Source organism: Emys orbicularis, chromosome 2 (genome assembly GCF_028017835.1).
Source record: "Emys orbicularis isolate rEmyOrb1 chromosome 2, rEmyOrb1.hap1, whole genome shotgun sequence".
Classification (NCBI taxonomy): Eukaryota; Metazoa; Chordata; order Testudines; family Emydidae; genus Emys; species Emys orbicularis.
The window spans coordinates 212,625,072-212,644,923 of NC_088684.1; the positions used below are offsets into that span (position 1 = coordinate 212,625,072).

At 41.9% G+C, this 19,852-nt stretch overlaps 1 protein-coding gene across 2 annotated transcripts in view; it reads left to right on the top strand.

Moving 5' to 3' along the window:
- The window catches only part of MYRIP (myosin VIIA and Rab interacting protein), a 353,060-nt gene extending 337,939 nt beyond the window's left edge, over nt 1-15,121 (top strand). For both annotated transcript variants that reach the window (XM_065399403.1, XM_065399404.1), the window contains 6 exons: nt 3,830-4,024; nt 10,463-10,624; nt 12,398-12,502; nt 12,590-12,650; nt 13,994-14,112; nt 15,089-15,121. In XM_065399403.1, coding sequence (XP_065255475.1) covers nt 3,830-4,024; nt 10,463-10,624; nt 12,398-12,502; nt 12,590-12,650; nt 13,994-14,112; nt 15,089-15,121 — 675 coding nt within the window. The remainder of the gene's footprint in view (nt 1-3,829; nt 4,025-10,462; nt 10,625-12,397; nt 12,503-12,589; nt 12,651-13,993; nt 14,113-15,088) is intronic.
- The last annotated feature ends 4,731 nt before the right edge of the window (nt 15,122-19,852 follow it).

The window sequence follows — 19,852 nt, forward strand, 5'->3', positions numbered from 1 at the left end:
CCTCATTAACATGAGATTTAGAAAAACAACAAGGAGTCTGGTGGCACCTTAAAGACTAACAGATTTATTTGGGCATAAGCTTTCGTGAGTAAAAACCTCACTTCTTCGGATGCATAGAGTGAAAGTTACAGATGCAGGCATTATATACTGACACATGGAGAGCAGGGAGTTACTTCGCAAGTGGAGAACCAGTGTTGACAGGGCCAATTCAATCAGGGTGGATGTAGTCCACTCCCAATAATAGATGAGGAGGTGTCAATTCCAGGAGAGGAAAAGCTGCTTCTGTAATGAGCCAGCCACTCCCAGTCCCTATTCAAGACCAGATTAATGGTGTTGAATTTGCAAATGAATTTTAGTTCTGCTGTTTCTCTTTGAAGTCTGTTTCTGAAGTTTTTTTGTTCAATGATAGTGACTTTTAAATCTGTAATAGAATGACCAGGGAGATTGAAGTGTTGTTGGGCTACCTCCTGATGCCCACCTCCTGCAGCTGCCCGGAGAAAGCCCCAGAAATGCCTTTTCATACACAACAGCAGGTCAAAAAACTAGGAATAAAAAGTCATGCCCCATTTTCACAAAAGAATTTTCTGGGTGTTTGCCCACCCCTTCCCAAACCCGATTTTGGACATTTGAAATTTTGAAACTGGAATCATTTTGACCAGCTCTGTAGATGCTCCAAAAATGGAGGAAAAATGTGATCGAGCAGGGAGCATTTCCAGTATGGGCCTAATAGCTCACAGGGGATCCTAAACTCCCTAAAATTTGGTTGTGATGCCTCTGTTTGGCAGTTATTAAACCTTACCATCAATTTTCTTCAAAATGCAGCCAGGAGAAAGGTGAGTTGTAAATGCCCTTCACTGGGACATTTTCAGGAAGTTTAGACTGAATTTAATTATTGTTTTTGAAAATTTTTAGCAAATGTAATGATCAGAAATATTTTAATTTAAAGGGAAACAGCTTTTTGTTTACATGTAATCATTTCTTTGGAATCAAACATTGCAGCATTCTTATACGGCATGAGTAGATTCTCCAGGACCTTCTAGAGAAAAATAGGAAGTCACGGAATCTATTACTCCTGTCCAACTACTGTATTCTCAAGATACATTCACAGACTCTGTCACACATCCTAAACATTCAGTACTACTTTCAAGCCAGTTTCCAGGATTTGTTGCTGCTTTGGATATACTGATTTTGGGGCAGATTTTAAAAGGAGCAGTACTACAGCTGCCATTAAAAACTTTCCTCAGAAGTGTAGAAAATCCTAAAATGATTATCTTTCCTTTAACTTTTTTTTGGTCAGTAATGTACTGAACAAGTAGTGCTTTGCTTCGAATCTTGATTTCTTAGGGCCTGTCTTGGATACTCTTATTCCACAATAAGAATGCCTTTTTCCAATTTAGCTTAATACACTTTGGAAACAGATTAAGCTACATCAGAAAAAGGCGGTTTTATTATAATTATGTAATAGTGTCATAGGCGCCGACTCCATGGGTGCTCCGGGGCTGGAGCACCCACGGGGGAAAAAATGGTGGGCACTCAGCACATACTGGCAGCCCCCTTATCAGCTCTCCCCCACTCCCCCCATCGCCTCCCGCCCACCAGCGGGCCCTGCCGATCAGCACCTCCCCCTTCATCCCCGCACCTCCCACCCACCGCAATCAGCTGTTTGGCGGCGTGCTGGGAGGGAGGGAGGGGGAGGAGCAGAGGACACACTGCACTCGGGGGAGGGGCGGAACTGGGCAGGAAGAGGTGGGGCGGGGAGTTGGTGGCGGGGCCTGGGGTAGAGCTGGGGGTCGAGCACCCCCCCGCACTTTGGAAAGTCGGCGCCTGTGAATAGTGTATTGTAACTTATAATAGTGGCCACACAGGGAGCTATTCCAGAAGAGCTATTGCAGAATAGCTGTTCTGGTCACTATCGCCCCATGTAGACATCCTCTCAGCAACTTAGACTGAAAAACTCGAAAGAGCTGGAATTTTATAAATGATCCATAATAGCAGTAAGTGCTACAGATTTCATGAAAAAATAAACACTGAATTCAGATCTGCAATTCCTTGGAACATATGTCAATGCTGTATACTTTGAAGAAAATTCAAGACATCTATCCAGAATACTTTTTTGTCTTAATTAATAGGATAGAACAAGAAAAGATGCTTGTGAAGGCAAATAATAAAAGCAAAGTAACATTGATTTCCTCCTCCCTCCTATAGTATTATTGATCTATTTTAACCTAATTGGCACTTCCAAAAATAAATGGAAAAACCACTAGAATCTTAAGAGAGATGCAGGTAACTCTTTGTGATTCAAGTATTTCTGCTCTGTACAGAGTGTCCTTTATCCTGCCTGTTAATGACTCTCTCTCTCGCCTCCCTGACAACTTGCCGACCTGTGACCCGTTAACAAACTGGCTTTGCTTTTGTTCTCATTCTCTTTAATCTCAGGCCTCTAATTTTTCCTTGTAATTTAACTGAATAACAGAACTAAAGCTGACCTAATGTATGTGTACAAGGGATGAATCCAAACATGGTCTGAAAAAAAAAGCAAGTTTTCAATACTGGCCTCATCTGACATGTAGATAAGTGTGCTTTTTTAAAAAAAAGTACAGCTAATTTAGCAAAAAAGAAATAACATAAGAGTTACTGTAACATAAATGCACCAGAGTTTGCAGGAAACAAAAGAAAATTATTTCTGCTGTTCCCCATTGAATGTGCAAGTTTAATGTGACTTATTTTTAATAAATGACAGTCATGTAAACACATTAATATATGTAAAGTTAATGGATTAAATACTTCCACTATCTAACTGTCCTTAGTTCTTATCCTACAGACACTTTGCATGTGGGTAAATTTACACACGAGGAGTCCCATAACACACATGCGTAATGTTTGCAGGATTGGGAATTAATAATTACATTTAAGGGCTGACCCTGCAAACACTTACTCCTGTGAGTAGTTGCACTGAAGTATTCCCATGTGCTTCCATGTGAAGTCAGTGGGAGTATCTGCATTTAGTTCAGTGAACTTTAGATCAAGCCCTATGCATTTACAATATCAGATTTAGTCCTGTCCTCACTAGTCCTAATTATCCTCTCATCCTGGTGTAAATCATGTGTAACTTTATTGTTGTCAAAGTTACACTGATCTAAAACCAATGTAAGACTAATCAGAATAAGGTCCATTGAATGTGCAAACAGGACTCAGTAGAACAGGGTTGGAGAGGATACACAATTTTCCATGTTAGTTAAAGTAATTTAGTTAGTAAATATAAGAAGCAGACAAACATTTTGATGCTGATTTTTAAAGTGTCCTTAATTTAGCCTCTTTTTTGGGAGGCTGACAAATAATTGAGGAACAGCTCCTAGAAAGCTATTATTTTAATAGTCAAATGAGGATGGCACTTCCTCATTTGTGGGTACAGTAAGATAGATGTTTATATATCCTCCTTTGGGCCCATAAATTAATGATTCCACTTATTTGCAGGTACCTAACCTGTGTGGGGGCAAGTTTTTAAAATCTGATTATAAATTCTGCCACCAAATAGGCGCATTCAGCTCCCATTGATTTCAAAGGGAATGATATGTGTTGTTCACATTTGGGGATAGAGTTTGGTCCTTGTCATTTGAGCCCTAACCTAGGAAGAGTTATTTTGCATGTGTGTTTGACTATTTAAAGTACATGGCTTAACGTTAACCTCTTTGTTCATATGAACCACCTAGGTATTCTTTTAGAAGGCATGTTTAAAGTAAAGCTACAGATAAGAGACTCTTGCCATAATTATATCTCCATCCTAACAAAATGCTGTTGTTTATCCCTATCTACTCTTGTAACGAAACAGAAGTACTCTGCTGTCTCTCTCTGCAACATATCTACAGAGGTCCTAAAAGTCATCAATGCCACAGAGGAACTGATAGCAGAATCCACCGGTCCCTGTGATTTCCCAGCAGATACTCATGACAGAGGGAGAGGGGCATTTCCATTAGGTACAGACCCTATCAGACTCGATGGGCAGCTCACCACCTTGGAAGAAAATGTAAGAGTACGATATCAATGTCAAATATAGCAAATTGTTTTCTTTAGGAAAAAAAAGTGGCATGTGGTATGTTTTGACCTAAGCAATAGCATGTTGAGTTTTAGTATTAATTTTCTGCTTTAAAAAGAACAAACTTGTTTTGAAAGGATCATCAGCTATTTTTTATTTTTTTTTTTTAATTCAGTTTGGGAAACATTCATAATAATAGGAACAAACTGAACATCTGTTGGGTTTTATAGCGGTGTAAAATTATCTTACTCTAAAAAGAAACTTAATCCCTTAAAGTCAAGTGGTGGCCTGACGTATACAACCTTGGAGTGGCTTACTGGGAAGCAAAATACCTCTATGTCCCCGAACAACCGCCTGGGACATCAAGTCAGGGTACAAAGAGTAAGCAGGAACCTATGTAGGGAGGCAAGGAGTAAGAGTAGCCTTGACTCCACCTCCACTCCCAACACACCAGTCTGATCTGAGAAGGACCTGGAGTAAGGGGAAATGGACAGCTGTGGCACTCCGGTGCTGCTTTTGGGGTGGTGCAGCTATGTACTGCCCCCATTACATAGAGCAAACTGGAAAACCATAAATTAGTCCTAAAAAATACCAAAAAAGCCATTTCCTCAGAAGAATCAAATTCCTCTGCCCTTTTGAATGAGCAGGTGCTACCCATCGTCACCCAAAGGAAGAATTTAGCTATTTGTAAGTCGTCATTAACTAAATGTTCTGGTGTATCCTGAATGGAATAATAGTTTTTTCATGCCTCTCGATCTTCTCCTAAGTCTGTCTTAGCTGATATTTAAACTACTGTATTTTCTCTTCTTTAGTGATTTTTAAAGTGTAATAGGAATCCCAACTATCCCATTATAACAATTAAAGCAAATAGACACCTGTTTTACTCTGTCTGAAAACCCATAAAGAAAGAAGCTCCTCGCAGTGGGTGAATTCACTTCATCCACATTGGAGTATAAGTTCTTTGGGGCAGGCACTGTCTTTTTGCTATATTTTCATACAGCACCTAACACAATGGGATCCTGATCCAGGGTTGGGACTCGGTGCCCTGATAATACAAATAATAAAAATAAATCTGGACTAAAAATTAAATCTGCCACCCACTTTCTGGTCTGGGACCAGGCCATCAGGGCTCTGGTGTTTTACTCCATTCCCCGTAACTGCTATTCTTGCCAATGATCTGAAATAGTGGCTGCTGCCCATTAGCATCACTTGCAAAGGATATTGAGCTCACCAGATCCCATGACCCATTCCCCTGACTGGTTCCCCACCTTGCTGCAACTGCTGCCATCTATGAATATGTCTACACTGCAGCTGGGAGTGAGCTTCGCAGCCTGGGTATACAGATTTGGGTTAGCAGAGCCACGATAGTGCACCAAAATAGCTGTGTGGACATTCCGGCTCAGGCAGAGGTTGTGCAACCCCCTAGGTTTCAGAGCCCAAGCTCCAGTGCGAGCCAGAAGGTCCATATTGCTATTATGAGTGCACTAGCTCAAGTTCTACTGGCTCAAGCTGTGTTACCGCAAGTATGAGGCTTGCTTCCAACCACAGTGCAGACATACCCTCATCCTATGTGTTGAGGTTGGCGTGAACCAGGCCCTTGTGTAGTTGCTCCCCCTGTGCAGCCCAACCCTGGAACCTCGGTCATGTAAAGAGCCTCATGTGTGCTTTTTGTGAATTTCCCCCCTACCATACTTCTTAGTTTGAACACATTTGAAAGGGTGCCAGAAAATTAAACTAAACTACAGCATGTGTAACAGAGATGCCTACGTGTCCTTAAATCAGTTTCCTGCCAGTGTCCAATTGATTTTATAGTGCATTAATCAGTGTAATAAAGTAGCAAGTTTAGAGTGTCAGGAAATGTAGATGTTTTAGTCACTTGAAATATTTAATGATTTAAGCCTTAATCCTGCACTGGGATCCTCTAGTGCAGTGCTTCTCAAAGTCGGGCCGCCGCTTGTGCAGGGAAAGCCCCTGCCGGGCCGGGCCGGTTTGTTTACCTGCTGCGTTCGCAGGTTCGGCCGATCGTGGCTCCCACTGGCCGCGGTTCGCCGCTCCAGGCCAATGGGGGCTGCGACCACTAGGGGCTTTCCTTGAACAAGCGGTGGACCGGCTTTGAGAAGCACTGCTCTAGTGGGCTGACCCCTGTGCCTGTGTGGAGCCCTAATGACTGGGAGAATGAGAACAGAGTGAAAACTGAAAGCCAGATTGTCCCAGGTCACAAGAGGCGCCCGAAGAGGAGGCCAGTTTAAAAGATTTCCTCCCCATTCTTTTGCTCCCTACCCACCCACCAAGGAATAAACAGTGACCTCCACCCTTAAATTCCAAGAGGGTCCCCCCGATCCACATGGGTCTTTGGGATCCATTGGGGCACATGGCCTTGTGCATTCACATCGGCTGTGGCTTTCCTGCGCTGTGGCAGTACAACCCCAGTCACAGTGCCAGAGCTTGCCCACACTTGCAACACTCCCCAGAATTGCCCTCTAACGGGTTCCCCAGCACAGAGTGGCTCCACAGGAGAGGCATACAACCTCAGCCTGATTTCATTTTCCTGCAAAAGCCATGCAGGCTGCAAGGGGGGATGATGCACATTATCCCCACTCTGAGCCTCAGCCCATCCTTTCCCTCTCCACGCAAAATCCTGGCCCATGGAAATCAGTGTCTAAACTTCCATTGGCTTCAATGGGCCAGGTTTTCACACCTCATATATACATGTGCAGACTTGTGAAGAGCCATCTGCAAATCCAGGACTGGTGCCACCAAGTCAGCTGCTCCATCTCCTCAAGTGCAGCTGGGGGCAGATCTGCACACACAGGATTCCCTCTGCACATGATCTGGGCCTAAGAAGAGACTTCAGGATTTTATCCATCACGAGTAACTCTCCTTAACAATTATTGGGAATTATGTGTATGAGTCAAAGGGGAGAAAAAAGAGCACACTTTTCTGCCGGATATGTGCGAATAACCTCACATGTGCTTCAGTGGGAGCTGCACACGCTAACTTATAGCTGAGTTTGGCTCATACATTTAAATTTATAGATAAATAATTTAGTGGGAGATTTTCAAAGGCACAAGGAGGAGTTAGCCCAACTCCTATTGAAAATGAATGGGGTTTGGGTGCCTGTCTACTCTCTGTGACGTTGAAACTCTCCCCATTAGAGCTGACTGGAAAATCTGCAGTGAAATTAAATTTCAACAAAAGTTGAGGGTGGAGGAGTTAGGAAAACTTTGTGAAAAATGTTTTCTATTTTCCAAGCAGTTCTGTTTTCCGTAAGCATTTTTTCCTTGTGAAAAATTTAACCAGTTGTACATTGTACTTTGCCAAAACATTTAAGTGAATCTTTTCTTCAGCTTTCTGAAGGATTTGCTGATTAAATATTTCCTTTTTCCTCTTTCTCCTCTTGTGAGCTGCATGGATGTATTTAGCAGAAAAGAAGTCAGATATAGATATAGACATACAGTCTCTTTTTAATCTAAAATTACTGTGCAGGAAATGTTGCACCACAAAGAAATTGCTTTGAAATGAAAGAACTTTTTTAAAACCCACTAAAGCATGGAAATTCTTGTTTAAATCAGAATTTTCATCTTTTAGTCATCCTTTTGTGTCTTAAGTGCTTCAACCAAGATGTCAAGGCAGGCCACTTCTTTGCAGCAAACCACCTTATTAAAGGATTTATCCAGATTCACATAGAACGAGACAAAGTGTATTAGCTTATCAGCATAGTCACATATGTGTAAAAAAAATACAATACAGGTTTATACTCTTAAGACTGTGGTTTTCAACCTGTGGTCCACAGACCCCTGGGGGTCTGCAGACTATGTCTAAGGCAGTGGTCCCCAACCTTTTCGTCTGGCGGGCGCCAGACGACGAGCCACAGAGGACCGTGGCGGCGGACGAGCATCCGCCGAAATGCCGCCGACAAGCGGCGACGTCAATAAGCGTCGGCGCCGAAATGCCACCGACAAGCAGCAGCATCCAGAGGCGTTGCCGCCAAAATGCCGCCGAAAATCTGGATGACGCTGCATTTCGGCGGATGCTCGTCCCCTGGCCAGTACGCGGGCACACTTTAGACCCCCCCAGCGAGCACCGCGTTGGGGACCCCTGGTCTAAGGGGGCCATGAAAGGTTGTTGTTACCATAGAATAATGGTTTTCAACCTGTGGTCTGTGGACCTCCGCTGTCTAAGTTTTCCAAAGTGGTCCGCACCTCCATTTGAAATGTTTTAGGATTCCGCAAATGAAAAAAAGGTTGAAAACCACTGCTCTATAGCAACCAATTCAAGATGTCCCATTTATTTTTATTTTGGGGGTTAAAATGATTTTGATTTAAGGAAAACACAATCTAGTTCAAATAGTTAGGAAATGATAATATCTAATGTGGAGGTTCTCCAGCGCTTTTGGTCCATGATAACCCACAAAAGGGACCCAAAATTGTATCATCCTCCCCCCCCCCCCAACTGTATTAAAGGGTTGTGGGATTTGGAACACAGGCTGGTACTGTTGCTGCTGGGTTGGGAGGCTTGTGTGGGGTGTGAGGGAGTGATGCTGCTGTGAGGGGGAGTGTCGTTTCTGCTGGAGGCTCTTCTCCCTGCGTGCGCAGTGCTCAGCTGTGGGACCCAGAAGCCAGCTGCACCGTGTTTTTCCACTTGTGGTGTTTTTGTAACAATGTGATCATTCGGGGGTGCTGAAATACTTGGCAGCATTCTTTAGTTTCCTTCCACTGTTCAGCAACAGTGCTGCTGGGATTGCGTGCTGGTTATTTAGGGAATGGGTAGAAGATGCAATATTGTCACGTGGACTGGCAGACACTTAGGCAGAGCACTACGTGGTAGATGCCTGTGTCCTATCAAGAAAACCCAACAGCTAGACAACATACTTTGTTCTCTGAGTAAGATGAAAGGAAGTAAATAGACCACTATGTATTGTGAATAATCGCTCTGAATAGAAAATAAACTGTCTATTAGTGGTTTCTCCCTAGATGAGATTACTGTGCAGGGGAGATTGTTTTAAAAAATAGTTCTAACAGAATTGTAGTGATACATTTATTTATCCCAAACATCTTATAACTAAGGACAAATTATCCATGCCTTTATCTCCCCACGGTCAGACTGCTAATGCACTGTACTTGGGAGTGCCCCTGAGACTCATTCAGAAACTGAAGCTAGTGCAAAATGTGGCAACCTGCTTAGCAAGTGTTGTGTTTCGATGGGAACACGACACCATTGTCCGAGATCTGCACTGCCTGCCTCTTGGTCTCCAGGTATAATGCAAGGTATTAGACTTAAGATATAAAGCTTGACATGAATTGGGACTGGCCTGCTTGAGAATCTTCCCTTCTCCCTTGCCACTGCTGCGGTCAAAAAGGACACTTGATCCGGGACTCCCCATGTTACAGAAGAGAGGGAGCTGCTAACAGAATGCTGTCTGAGAGGGCCCCTTAACTATGGAATTTGCCCCTCCCACTTTATACCCAAATAGCTTAGTTGGTTGACCTTCAAGACACACTGCAAGCCCCATCTATTTGTGAAGGCTTGTGGAGGGGGATGAAGATATGAGTTTTGGATGGTGTGGGATGGTGTATAGTCTGCTGCTTTGATTAATTATCAAGATAATTTATTTTACTGGGTCTAAGTGCTGATATTCTGCTGAGTGATTATTCCTATGTGGAATTTTAATTGTCAGACTGCCTTGACTTTGTGTATAGGCATTTTTATTTTAAAATTAAATATATAGATAATGTTATTTCATAGTAGGGCTGGTTGAAAGTTTTCCATCTAAACTGCTTTTGACAGAAAATTGGGGTTTAAACAAAACTTTTTACTAAATTGTCAATTTGTGCTAAAATTTCAACTTTTTGTCAAAAAACTGAACACCTGAAAACTAAAATGTTTTCAGTTTTTGGCTGAAAATATTTCCATTTCAAAACACCACTGTAGTGCCTCATGGGAGTTGTAGTTTGGCTGCCTCCTACCCCCATTCTCCTCTAGGGGCCGGATTCTCCAGCCAGACTACATCTCCCATGATCCACCACAGCCTGGACTTCCGTGGTGCCCCACGGTGGCTTGGCAAATGGGGAAACTGTGTTGCATAATTGGAGATGTAGGCAGGCTAGATAGCCTTGCACATAATGAAAAATGTGGTCATGAGGTATCCAAACATACAACTCACAGGAGGCACCATGGAGGCATTTCCAATTCAAAATTTTCATTTTCAGTCTAAAGTTTTCAATTTTTGCTTTGTCACCAAAAAGTTGAAATTTTCCATAGGGGGAAAATAAATTTCCAACCAGATCTATTTCATAACAACTGTGGTGCATGCAGAGATTTTGGGGGTCTGGCTTACATCTTTTGTTGCTAATAGTCTATGGTCTCTTTGAGTTACACCATGAATAAAAACAAATCTGACTTACTCTGTACCATGATTTGGATCCTTAGGTGTATCTGACAGCAGGCACTGTGTATGGGTTAGAGGGTCAGCTGAAGGAATTAGAGGATGCAGCACGCAAAATCAACAGTGTTACAGCAGAATCGGAACTAGCTGATCTGGAGGATCAGGTAGCAACAGCAGCAGCACAGGTTCATCATGCAGAGCTTCAGGTGAGGAAATTTACTACCTTCCTATTTCGAAAGCCAATACAGTATTGTACTGTCGTGCTTAGCCCTTATATATTAATATTTCACTTATTCAAGCTTATCATCACTGTTATACAGATTCTGCCTGTACCCACATGGATTAATTAGCTGGACTTCATTTTTAATAATCCAAAAATATGTATCCATATAACAGCAGCTGAGCAGGGTGTGTGTTGCTTGGGCCATATTTCATCACATATAGATATACAGGAGGAATCCCCTTCTTTGGACCAGATATGTTGGCTCTAATCCTGCTGGTACTGAAGTCAGTTGGCAAAACACCCATTAACGTCAATAGATGCTGATTCATGCCCAAGTTCCATTGACAGCATGCTGTACATCTTCAGATTCAGCAAAGACGCTGGACTCTGTGCAGTAAACTAAATCGGGTGGTGTTCATAGACCAGAATGAGAGAACTGCGGCCACATAATCTGCGTGTGCTGATTTTACCACCTCTGTTCTGAACAACCTTCTGAACTGTTTCACTGTGCCAATATATACTGGCTGGCACATTCTGAGGTCTTTACTAAAAAAATTTTTACAGGCAAACTTACATTGACTTCATTCAGCAGCAGTTGCTTGTGTAAGGACTAAGACCTCAGGATTTGTCCTAACTACTTGAGTAGCTTTAAAACCAAGGATGGTGTTTTCTTTGTATTGGCTTGAATCATTAGTTTATGGTAACATGTAAATAGGAAAAAAGACAGCCATACAAGGTGTCGAAGGAAAATAAGTTTGTACTTAAAACAATTAAAAAGCAATCGATCCTAGTGAGGATATCTTTCCCACAGTATTGGCAACTAAGATTGTCATCTGTCATCAGTGTGCCCCTGCACATGTTATCTGTCTGGCTGTTTTCTCGTTTCCCTATCAGTTCTGTCCCTTTTGCATAATTTGTTTCCTCTATCTCCACTTCAGCCTGCTTTCTTCCCAAAGGCTTATTTACTTACTGTTTGTTTGCTTGTTTGTTTAATAACATGTCTTTATTGACAGGGCCGGCTCCAGGGTTTTGGCCGCCCCAAGCAGCCAAAAAAAAAAAAAAAAAGCCGCGATCGCGGCGGCAATTCGGCGGGAGGTCCTTCGCTCCGAGGCGGAGTGAGGGACCGTCTGCCGAATTGCCGCCGACTACCTGGACGTGCCGCCCCTCTCCGGAGCGGCCGCCCCAAGCACCTGCTTGACAAGCTGGTGCCCGGAGCCGGCCCTGTTTACTGAGGTATTTGAAGTATGAATTACAGAACGTTTAAGGTAGAAGATTTCGGTGTTGTTACAAAGAAACCACTTTGTTCTGTGTTCAAAGAAATAAGAACCAATGTGAAATAGCAAATGCAGTATAAAATATAGTGCTTTAAGCATAACTTTTTAAAACACAACTTGAATGAGGTTAGAATTACACAGCTGTGAGTCATTTGTTACTGGATATTTTTCAAATGTAGGAAAGTGTCCATAGTCATAGAGAATGTGAGTACAGTGCCACGAGATCATTCGTTTACTCCATGTAATGAGCAATCATCTGAATGTTCCCTTTGGCACTCATGACTAAAGAACACAGCCGTCCACAATGTCTCAATTAGATTGTCTTTCAGAGTTACAGAAGAATTCAATTGTCTCTTTCTTTATATTTCTGATTGTTGAGGATGTGAGCATGAGTTCCTTTTGCCGTTAACTAGTGGTGTTTACAGTAATTTTGAAACTTCTCCCTCCCTTTGTTTCTTTTTAATTTATTGTTTTGCTTTAAGATTTCAGATATCGAGAGCAGAATTTCAGCTCTCAGTGTTGCAGGCTTGAACGTGGCTCCATGTGTTCACCTGACAAGAAAACGGGATCAAAAGCAAATGAACCAGGTGCCACAACATTATGCAGTTTTGCATGGGGGAAGACCCTGCTTCTTTCTGAATTAAAGCTTAGTAAAACCTATGTGTTTTTCACAGATGCAAACAATAGACACATCAAGACAGCAGAGGAGAAAGCTGCCAGCTCCACCGGTAAAAGGTGCACCAAAAAATTCATTCAACTCATTTTATTTATTATGTTCTCTTTCTGGTTAAACTATAGTGTACAGCCTAAAGAGGGCAGCAAAGGGGAATTAAATTACAAAGTGAATGCAATGAGAATAAACAGTACCCCAGAGCTATATGTACATAAAATCAAATACTGATTTGGCCCTTTGGAAGGTGCTTTCACTTGCTCATTTGATTTAATTTGGTGCCATACGTCAATGGGGACAAGAGCAGAAGACTGGCTAAGGCAAATAAGAAATGATGACTGTGTGACCTGAAAAGATCCCCAAAAGGGTATTTTGGAGTGAGTGAAGGTTAGAATCAGCAGACAGAGCAATCACAGCGTGCTAGTTAGCAGAGATGGTGCTAGCCCATTGGGGGCCCCCCACATAACATGCAATAAAAAGCGAGTGGGGAGCCCCCTTGAGCTGCTCGGGGCCCTAAGCAATTGCATAGTCTGCTTATGCCAAGCACCAGCTCTGCAAGTTAACGATGGACAATTGTAGTTCAAAGCATTATTCTGGGATTAAGTGGAGCATGTGTCAGAAAGCCACCTGTACCATAGACAACAGATCCCATTTCTTGTCTTAAAAATATTTCTGGTTTCTGGAGAGTCAATGCACTTGATTAGAGTTTACTATATACACATGGAAAAGCGTAATTAAGGCCTGAATCCAGTAAAGCACTATTTAATAAAACATTTAAATGTGAGCTTAATTTAAGCACATCTTTAAGTGCCTTGCTGAATCCAGGCTGGAAGGCGTAGGAAGTTTTAGGGACAGGGTGAAGCTACCCAGCTAACATGCCTGTCTTTTATTTACCTTCATCCCAGTGTCATGCTTTCGCCATGCCACAAAATCATCTTAAGAAATGTATCTCTTGAATTCATCTATAACTTTTGGCTTAGTGACATTATCTGGTGATTTAGTGTACACACATGAACATTTTCATGAGATAGATCTGTCTTTGCTTTCCTGTTTACTCCGAGTTTCCTAAGTTTTCAGTGTGTGCCTTCCAATTGTTTTAACTCTTCAGTGGTATGAAAATACCGATCTCAGACAACTTCTGGGCCTGATTCACCACTGCTTTACTCTAATCTTGTGGCAGTGTATCTCCAGTGATGGAAGTGAAGTCACTTGATAGTGAACCAGGCTGTCTCATAATTTCAAAAACCTCTCTTACAATATCACAGTCTTCCAGTTTCCATTTAAAGTAAACCTAACTTTCCTCAAAACTTAGATTTAAGTCTCTAAAGAGCTAGAAGATTTGCTTTTTCAAGTCTGATGCTTGGTTCAAGTTGTCACGTAAAGGATGTTCCCATTTTTTCCCTCCCAGGTGAAAATATTGATGCTTCTCCAGTTACTACTGTTAGAACATTTAACAGAAACTTTATGCTCCAAGGATCTCTAACACAAAGAACTAAAGAGAGAAAAAGCACTGCCAAGGACTTGATGGTAACATCTGAGAACAGACCTTGTTAAAACTGTTAAGAGCAGGAAATACGGAGAGAGGGATTACTCATTTAAGGCTAGATTGTCCCTAGCCCTTACTCACTTGCTCATGCTCTCCTGTCGACTCCCCTTGTACTTCTCGTTCAGGTGGAGTACAGGAGTCAACCGGAGAGCGATCAGTGGTCGATTTAGTGGGTCTAGTGAAGACCCACTAAATCGACCGCCGATGCATCTATCGCCACGTGTCGAACCCCCTGTAAGTGTAGACAAGCCCTAGTCTAGTCTGTACCTACATTGATGTGCATAAACATGCTCCTACTGCAAGTTCTCTGGGTGTGTTTATAGAATTATAAATATAAACCATTTCAAAAAAATCCTGTCAAAATAGGCAGAATTAATAGACATTCGCTCCACAGCGCAAACTTGTGGGGCAGACCCTGACAGCAACAATGCCACAATATAATACAGTAGAAGACACTCTCCTCATATCTCAGCTGCTTACGGGGAAATGCTCAGCATAGGGATTTAGTGGGAGTTAAGTGGTGCATAAACCATGTACTTAGGGGTGAATTTCATCCCTGTGTGAACAAATGGGCCATTCACTGTACCCAGAAGATCAATAATCTCATGTTCTATCAGGCCAATGGGGGAACAAGTCCAAGAGCTGAAAACACCTTGCCCCAGACACCCAAATTGAGATCGTGGCCCCACTGAAGTCAATGAAAGTTTTGCTTTTACCTTTAGTGGGGCCAGGATTTCACCCACAGAATTCAAATCTAAGGACTGTCAAACAGAAGCAGCTCAGCTCAGCTCAACAATCAGGAGGGGACTTAAGTGGTATACAAGTCTTTGTACTGCATGGGGTATATTTCACCTGGTAATAAAACATTGATGGTCCCCTTTCATTTAAAAAGCCTTATCAGCATTTTTTGTCATTATGAAATCTTTTGCTAATGTTTTCCTTTTCTCTCCATTCTAGGAACCAACTATAGGATCTGCTGTAATGTACTAGACTTACAAAACTACTGCCAATAACACACTGCCTAAGGCTGTACACTATAGTGCCTTTATTTAACAGCCATTGTATATGTCCAATGGAAAACGGACCCTCGAGAACCCACAATGCCTCAGTAATAGGGCTTTGTTTGGATACCTCACTGAGAAAGCTGTCCAGCATTGTGGTCTGCTAATGGAAACTCTGCCTTAAAGTTCTCATGAGACTCCAGAAAGGATACTGAGTTTCATAAGCAAGGCTCCATGTTTTAAGATGCACTTTTTTTCCCCCATTGATTGTACTAAAGTATATTGTCTTTAAAATACAATATGTTTTTGTATACTTAATTTAACCATAATTGTTGGTCAATATTTCATGTGAAGAGAAAGATAAAAAACAAACCTGTGATCCATATTTGCTGGCATGTTTGACACTGAGTTCAGTGTTTGTAGATCAGTCCCAATATCATTTTCTAAAAGACCCTCTGTATGCTGATAGAGCAACTTTGGCTGAGTTATTATTCTATCTCCAGACCTGGGCTGTTTGGATGCTAAAGGAGCAGTTTACATTTGCGATAGGCTGGCACATTCCACCATAGCATACTGTGGTGGGGGACACACATGTATCATGTCTACAAAAAGATAAATTCTGAGTCATTATTTTGGCATCTGAAAACCATTGCAAAATCAACACCCTGCACCTCTATGCTTAGAAGCATAATCCATTTTAGGCAGTGTCCTAAATATTTGTTACACCCAGCAGGTGCATCTCTGAATTAATCCTTATCAAATGTTTAAGATTACAAAATTAGAATAAAACAATGCTGGGTGTTGGATATTGTTCAAAGAAAGTGCTTCCTGAAACATATTTTTAAACATTAACGGCTAGTTATAAAAGTCCCTTGTACAGGTGCTACGAGGGGGCACCTCACTTCCCTTCCCTTGCATGATGCGTGGAAGGGCCTTTCAGAATTGCAGTCCCTTTGCTCTGAGGGACTGCTCTCCCCTGTAACCTAAAGGAAGCATAGAGGAGATGGGGCCATGGCTCGTCCCCCTTCCATGCTGACCCCCAGAGCAGGATCAGTGCACAGAGGGTGCTGAGCCGCACACCATACAGGAGTGTAGCAGCAGACATGCTCTCCCTGCATCCCAGAATGTCTCCTGAAGCTCCACCAGGGGTAGCACCTCTCTGTATGACCACCAGGGCTGGTCATTACTTAATGGGCAGTACAGAACCCTAAGGAGCGATTAGTCTATTTAACCACAGAGGTTTAGAAATAAATTTTAAAATATGCAGTAATTTAAAAGTTGGGGACATTAAACAGCTTCTGACTGATTCAAAAAATGATGGCCAAAATTTTCAAATTTGGCTGCCTCAATTTAGGCACCTTGATCTACATTTAGGCTACCTACAGAAGAGCAGCCTGGTTGTCAGAAATGCTGAACATTCGCAGCTCCCATCGTCTTCCTCGGTAATTGCGGATGCTCAGCACTACTAAAATTGGACATACACTGTAGGTAGCCATTTTGGCAGTTCGGGCCTGTATGTCGAAGAGATGGAATAGTTTTAGTTTAGCAAGATCTGATCAGTAGGCTTGGATTCTGCATGACTAAAAGTAAGGAGCGGTTCAGATCCAACTTCCATTTTGTCCAAGCCCACCCAGACCTGATCAGAGTAGCCAGGTAAATGGTTCCAGTGTGAACTTCCCTCCTAATTTGAAGTCTCCTCACCAGTGCAATTGGATCATCCAATTATTTGAAAATAATTGGATCTAATTAGAAGTATAGGGCCATATCCCCTACTGGTGGAAATCCCCGTAGTTCCATTGATAGCAGTGGAATTATGGTGATTTACACCAGTTGAAGATCTAGCCCAGGATGGTCATTCTGGGCTAAATTATGCCTTGTGTTATTCTCTTGCAATCCTCGTTATCTTCAATTTGTTTGCACAAGTATGAGGACAGAACTTGGTCCAGTATGTTTAAAAATAGTGTGTGTGTGTGTGTGTGTGTATTTGTGTATATATACACACACACATACACACACCATTTAATGAAGGAGATTAAACAGAGTAGGATGCCTAATACATTTTTCAATCTCCATCCAGTAGACTGTTATCTTATGTGTGTACAATACATTCCCAGATTTTTGTTTATGCAGGTATGCGTGTCATGAAATGTCACTAATAGTGGTTGGTTTACATATCTGTCTAATACTAAGCTAATACTGTGTATGTAATATCAATTCAGAAATGACTAATTTTAATAGATTAATGGCTTTTGTTCTGTTAGTGTGATTTAAAAAACAGACTTTGGAGTAGGATGTTTTCCATAAGAGGCATGAAAAGCAACTACTGTTGTTACAATGTTAAGTCTTCTTTGATAAAAATGTGTATTGTGTAGGTATTGCAAAACAAAAAACAAAACAAACCCTGCCCCACCCCGCTACATGGTATTTGCATTTTTACAGATTTACTTGTGCCAAATATGTGCAAAGATTTAATTTACTGTTTTAAAAAAATCATAAAAACATGTTATAGCACACAAAGAATTATTTTGTCATCAAGTGATTTCAATCTTTAGTGTTAATATTTATATTTAGATTAATTTTTATAAATGAAAATATTTTAATGGTTAAAAAAATTAAGACTATATAATGATCTATTTGATTAAGTCTGAGTGAAAGTAAAGCTTGCCTTGTTGTTGTTATCTGCGTATTCACCAGGAATTATTGTTAAGAGAAATTATAAGAGTAAAAGCAATTTATGAAAAAGAATGCCTTTGCAGGGACCTGATTCATAAAGAAAAAGAAAATAAATCTCCTGTTGTTTGGATTTCTGTGCACTTTACTCAGAAAAGGTGCAGACTGCACTGCCATATATTTGAGTAGGATGGTAGGTGCTCCGACCTGGCAGTATAGGAACTTGCTGTACATAAATGACCACTTCTCCCTTGGTTCTTTCACAGCTATACAGCTCAGAAAAGGACTGCAGTATTCCAGTGTGTGAAATGCACCAATTTAGCCAGGGAGGGATAGAGAGACGTACTCTTCCCTTCAGATTGATTTTAGAGGAAAAATAAAAGAGCCCTTTAAGAAATGTATTACATCCTTCTAAACCATATGCATGTTGTGCTAAATACTGTCCCTCAACTGGCAAAATTCCCATAGATGTCAGTGGGGGTTTAAGAGCTGGGTTGGGTAACCTCAGGCTTTGGGCCTCTCTAAATACATACACCACCTTCATTTCCTATATTGCCCTGTTCTAATGTGTCCAATGCAAGTTTCATGCCATGTGGCAGGTTCCTTGCAGGTAGCACATTCACTTTTATCTTTTTGCTCTGCGTTCTTGCCCCGTGCTTTTTTCTTGCAAGTGATAAATGTCCTAAACCCCAGGCTCTGTATTCCTCATGATTAGGAGAATCACTTTCCTAGCCCAGCTGGAATTGTGCAGTCTGAGGCTTTTACTGCTATGGCTTGCACTTTTCCATCTCTGTGCTGTGGGCAGTCAGTGTCACTACTCTTAGTGTGGATTACTGCATTGCCAAGCAGTGAGTACTTCGCATTTGGCCTGGTCCTTTGGAAAATGTGATGGAAATGTAGTCCCCCTCAGTGGTGCTCATATTCACAGTGCTGTGGATAACAAGCCTTCCTTCAAGTGAGTATCAACTGTCAGAATATGGCTGCAGAATGCTTTCACAGAAAAGATATATGTGCATACAAAAAACTACCTCAACCAGCTAGCTGGAGATTTCCTCACAAAAGCAGAATCCCCTGGCTGGCCTAAAGCCTGAGTAGCAGTTATACAGTACACATCTTCTAGCCCCTTGGAATAGGGGATATGGGTGCAGCAGTGCTGAGTTCCAGTCAACCCTGACCACCAGAATGACTTACTGAGGGCTAGCAGCTGGTGACACTCTAAATTCTTCAGGCCTGGACCAGTGGCACAATCTTGATCATCTGGCCCAGTATATTCATCTTGTGTGGGAGTCCCAGGCCAAGTTGGGACTAGTTCTGGTATACTGTTTGCCAAAGTCCATGTGAGCTGTTGAATTTTCTTTCTGTAGTGGCACAGGAGCTACCAAGGCTGATAGTGGGTTTATTTTAACAGCCAAATGGATGATGACCATAGTGAGAACCCTGGATAATCCCAGCTGATTTCTGGCTCCGTTCACATACCTGCCCACACTCAGGATGCAGCTGTCTTAGCTTGGGTTGGTGGTTAGGCAGTTGGCAACTAGAATAGCATTAGGAACTGAACATTTCCATTATCTCTTGCATTGAGGCTACCTACCTCAGTGACGTTAAGGATACGCACCCTTGCAGGCTAAAGGAACTGGAGTGCTTGCAAAAGGCCCTTGAGAGGAGACACTGTTCCTTCAACAGGCCACAGTGGCCAAGATTTGATAAGATTGTGTAGTACTGTAATTATGTTTTTGATTAAGCTATTCAGAGGGTTTTGGTATAATGCTGACAAAACACCGTATTACTTAAAAGCCGCCTATCTTTAAGATAGGTGTGACAGAGGCTTCATTAGTGGTGCTGGTAGATTGTCTTTTTATTGTTATTCAAGCAATAGCTGTGTCTAACAAGTCTGAATGATTGGCTTTAAAAACTGGAGTAGTCTCATAAGCTATCCACACACTCCTAAAAAGGTAACTATAATAATATGGGACTCAGGTCACACCTCATATGAGCAACAAATAGTGGATATGCATAGCAATCAGTCTCCAAACAAGCCCCTTCACACAAA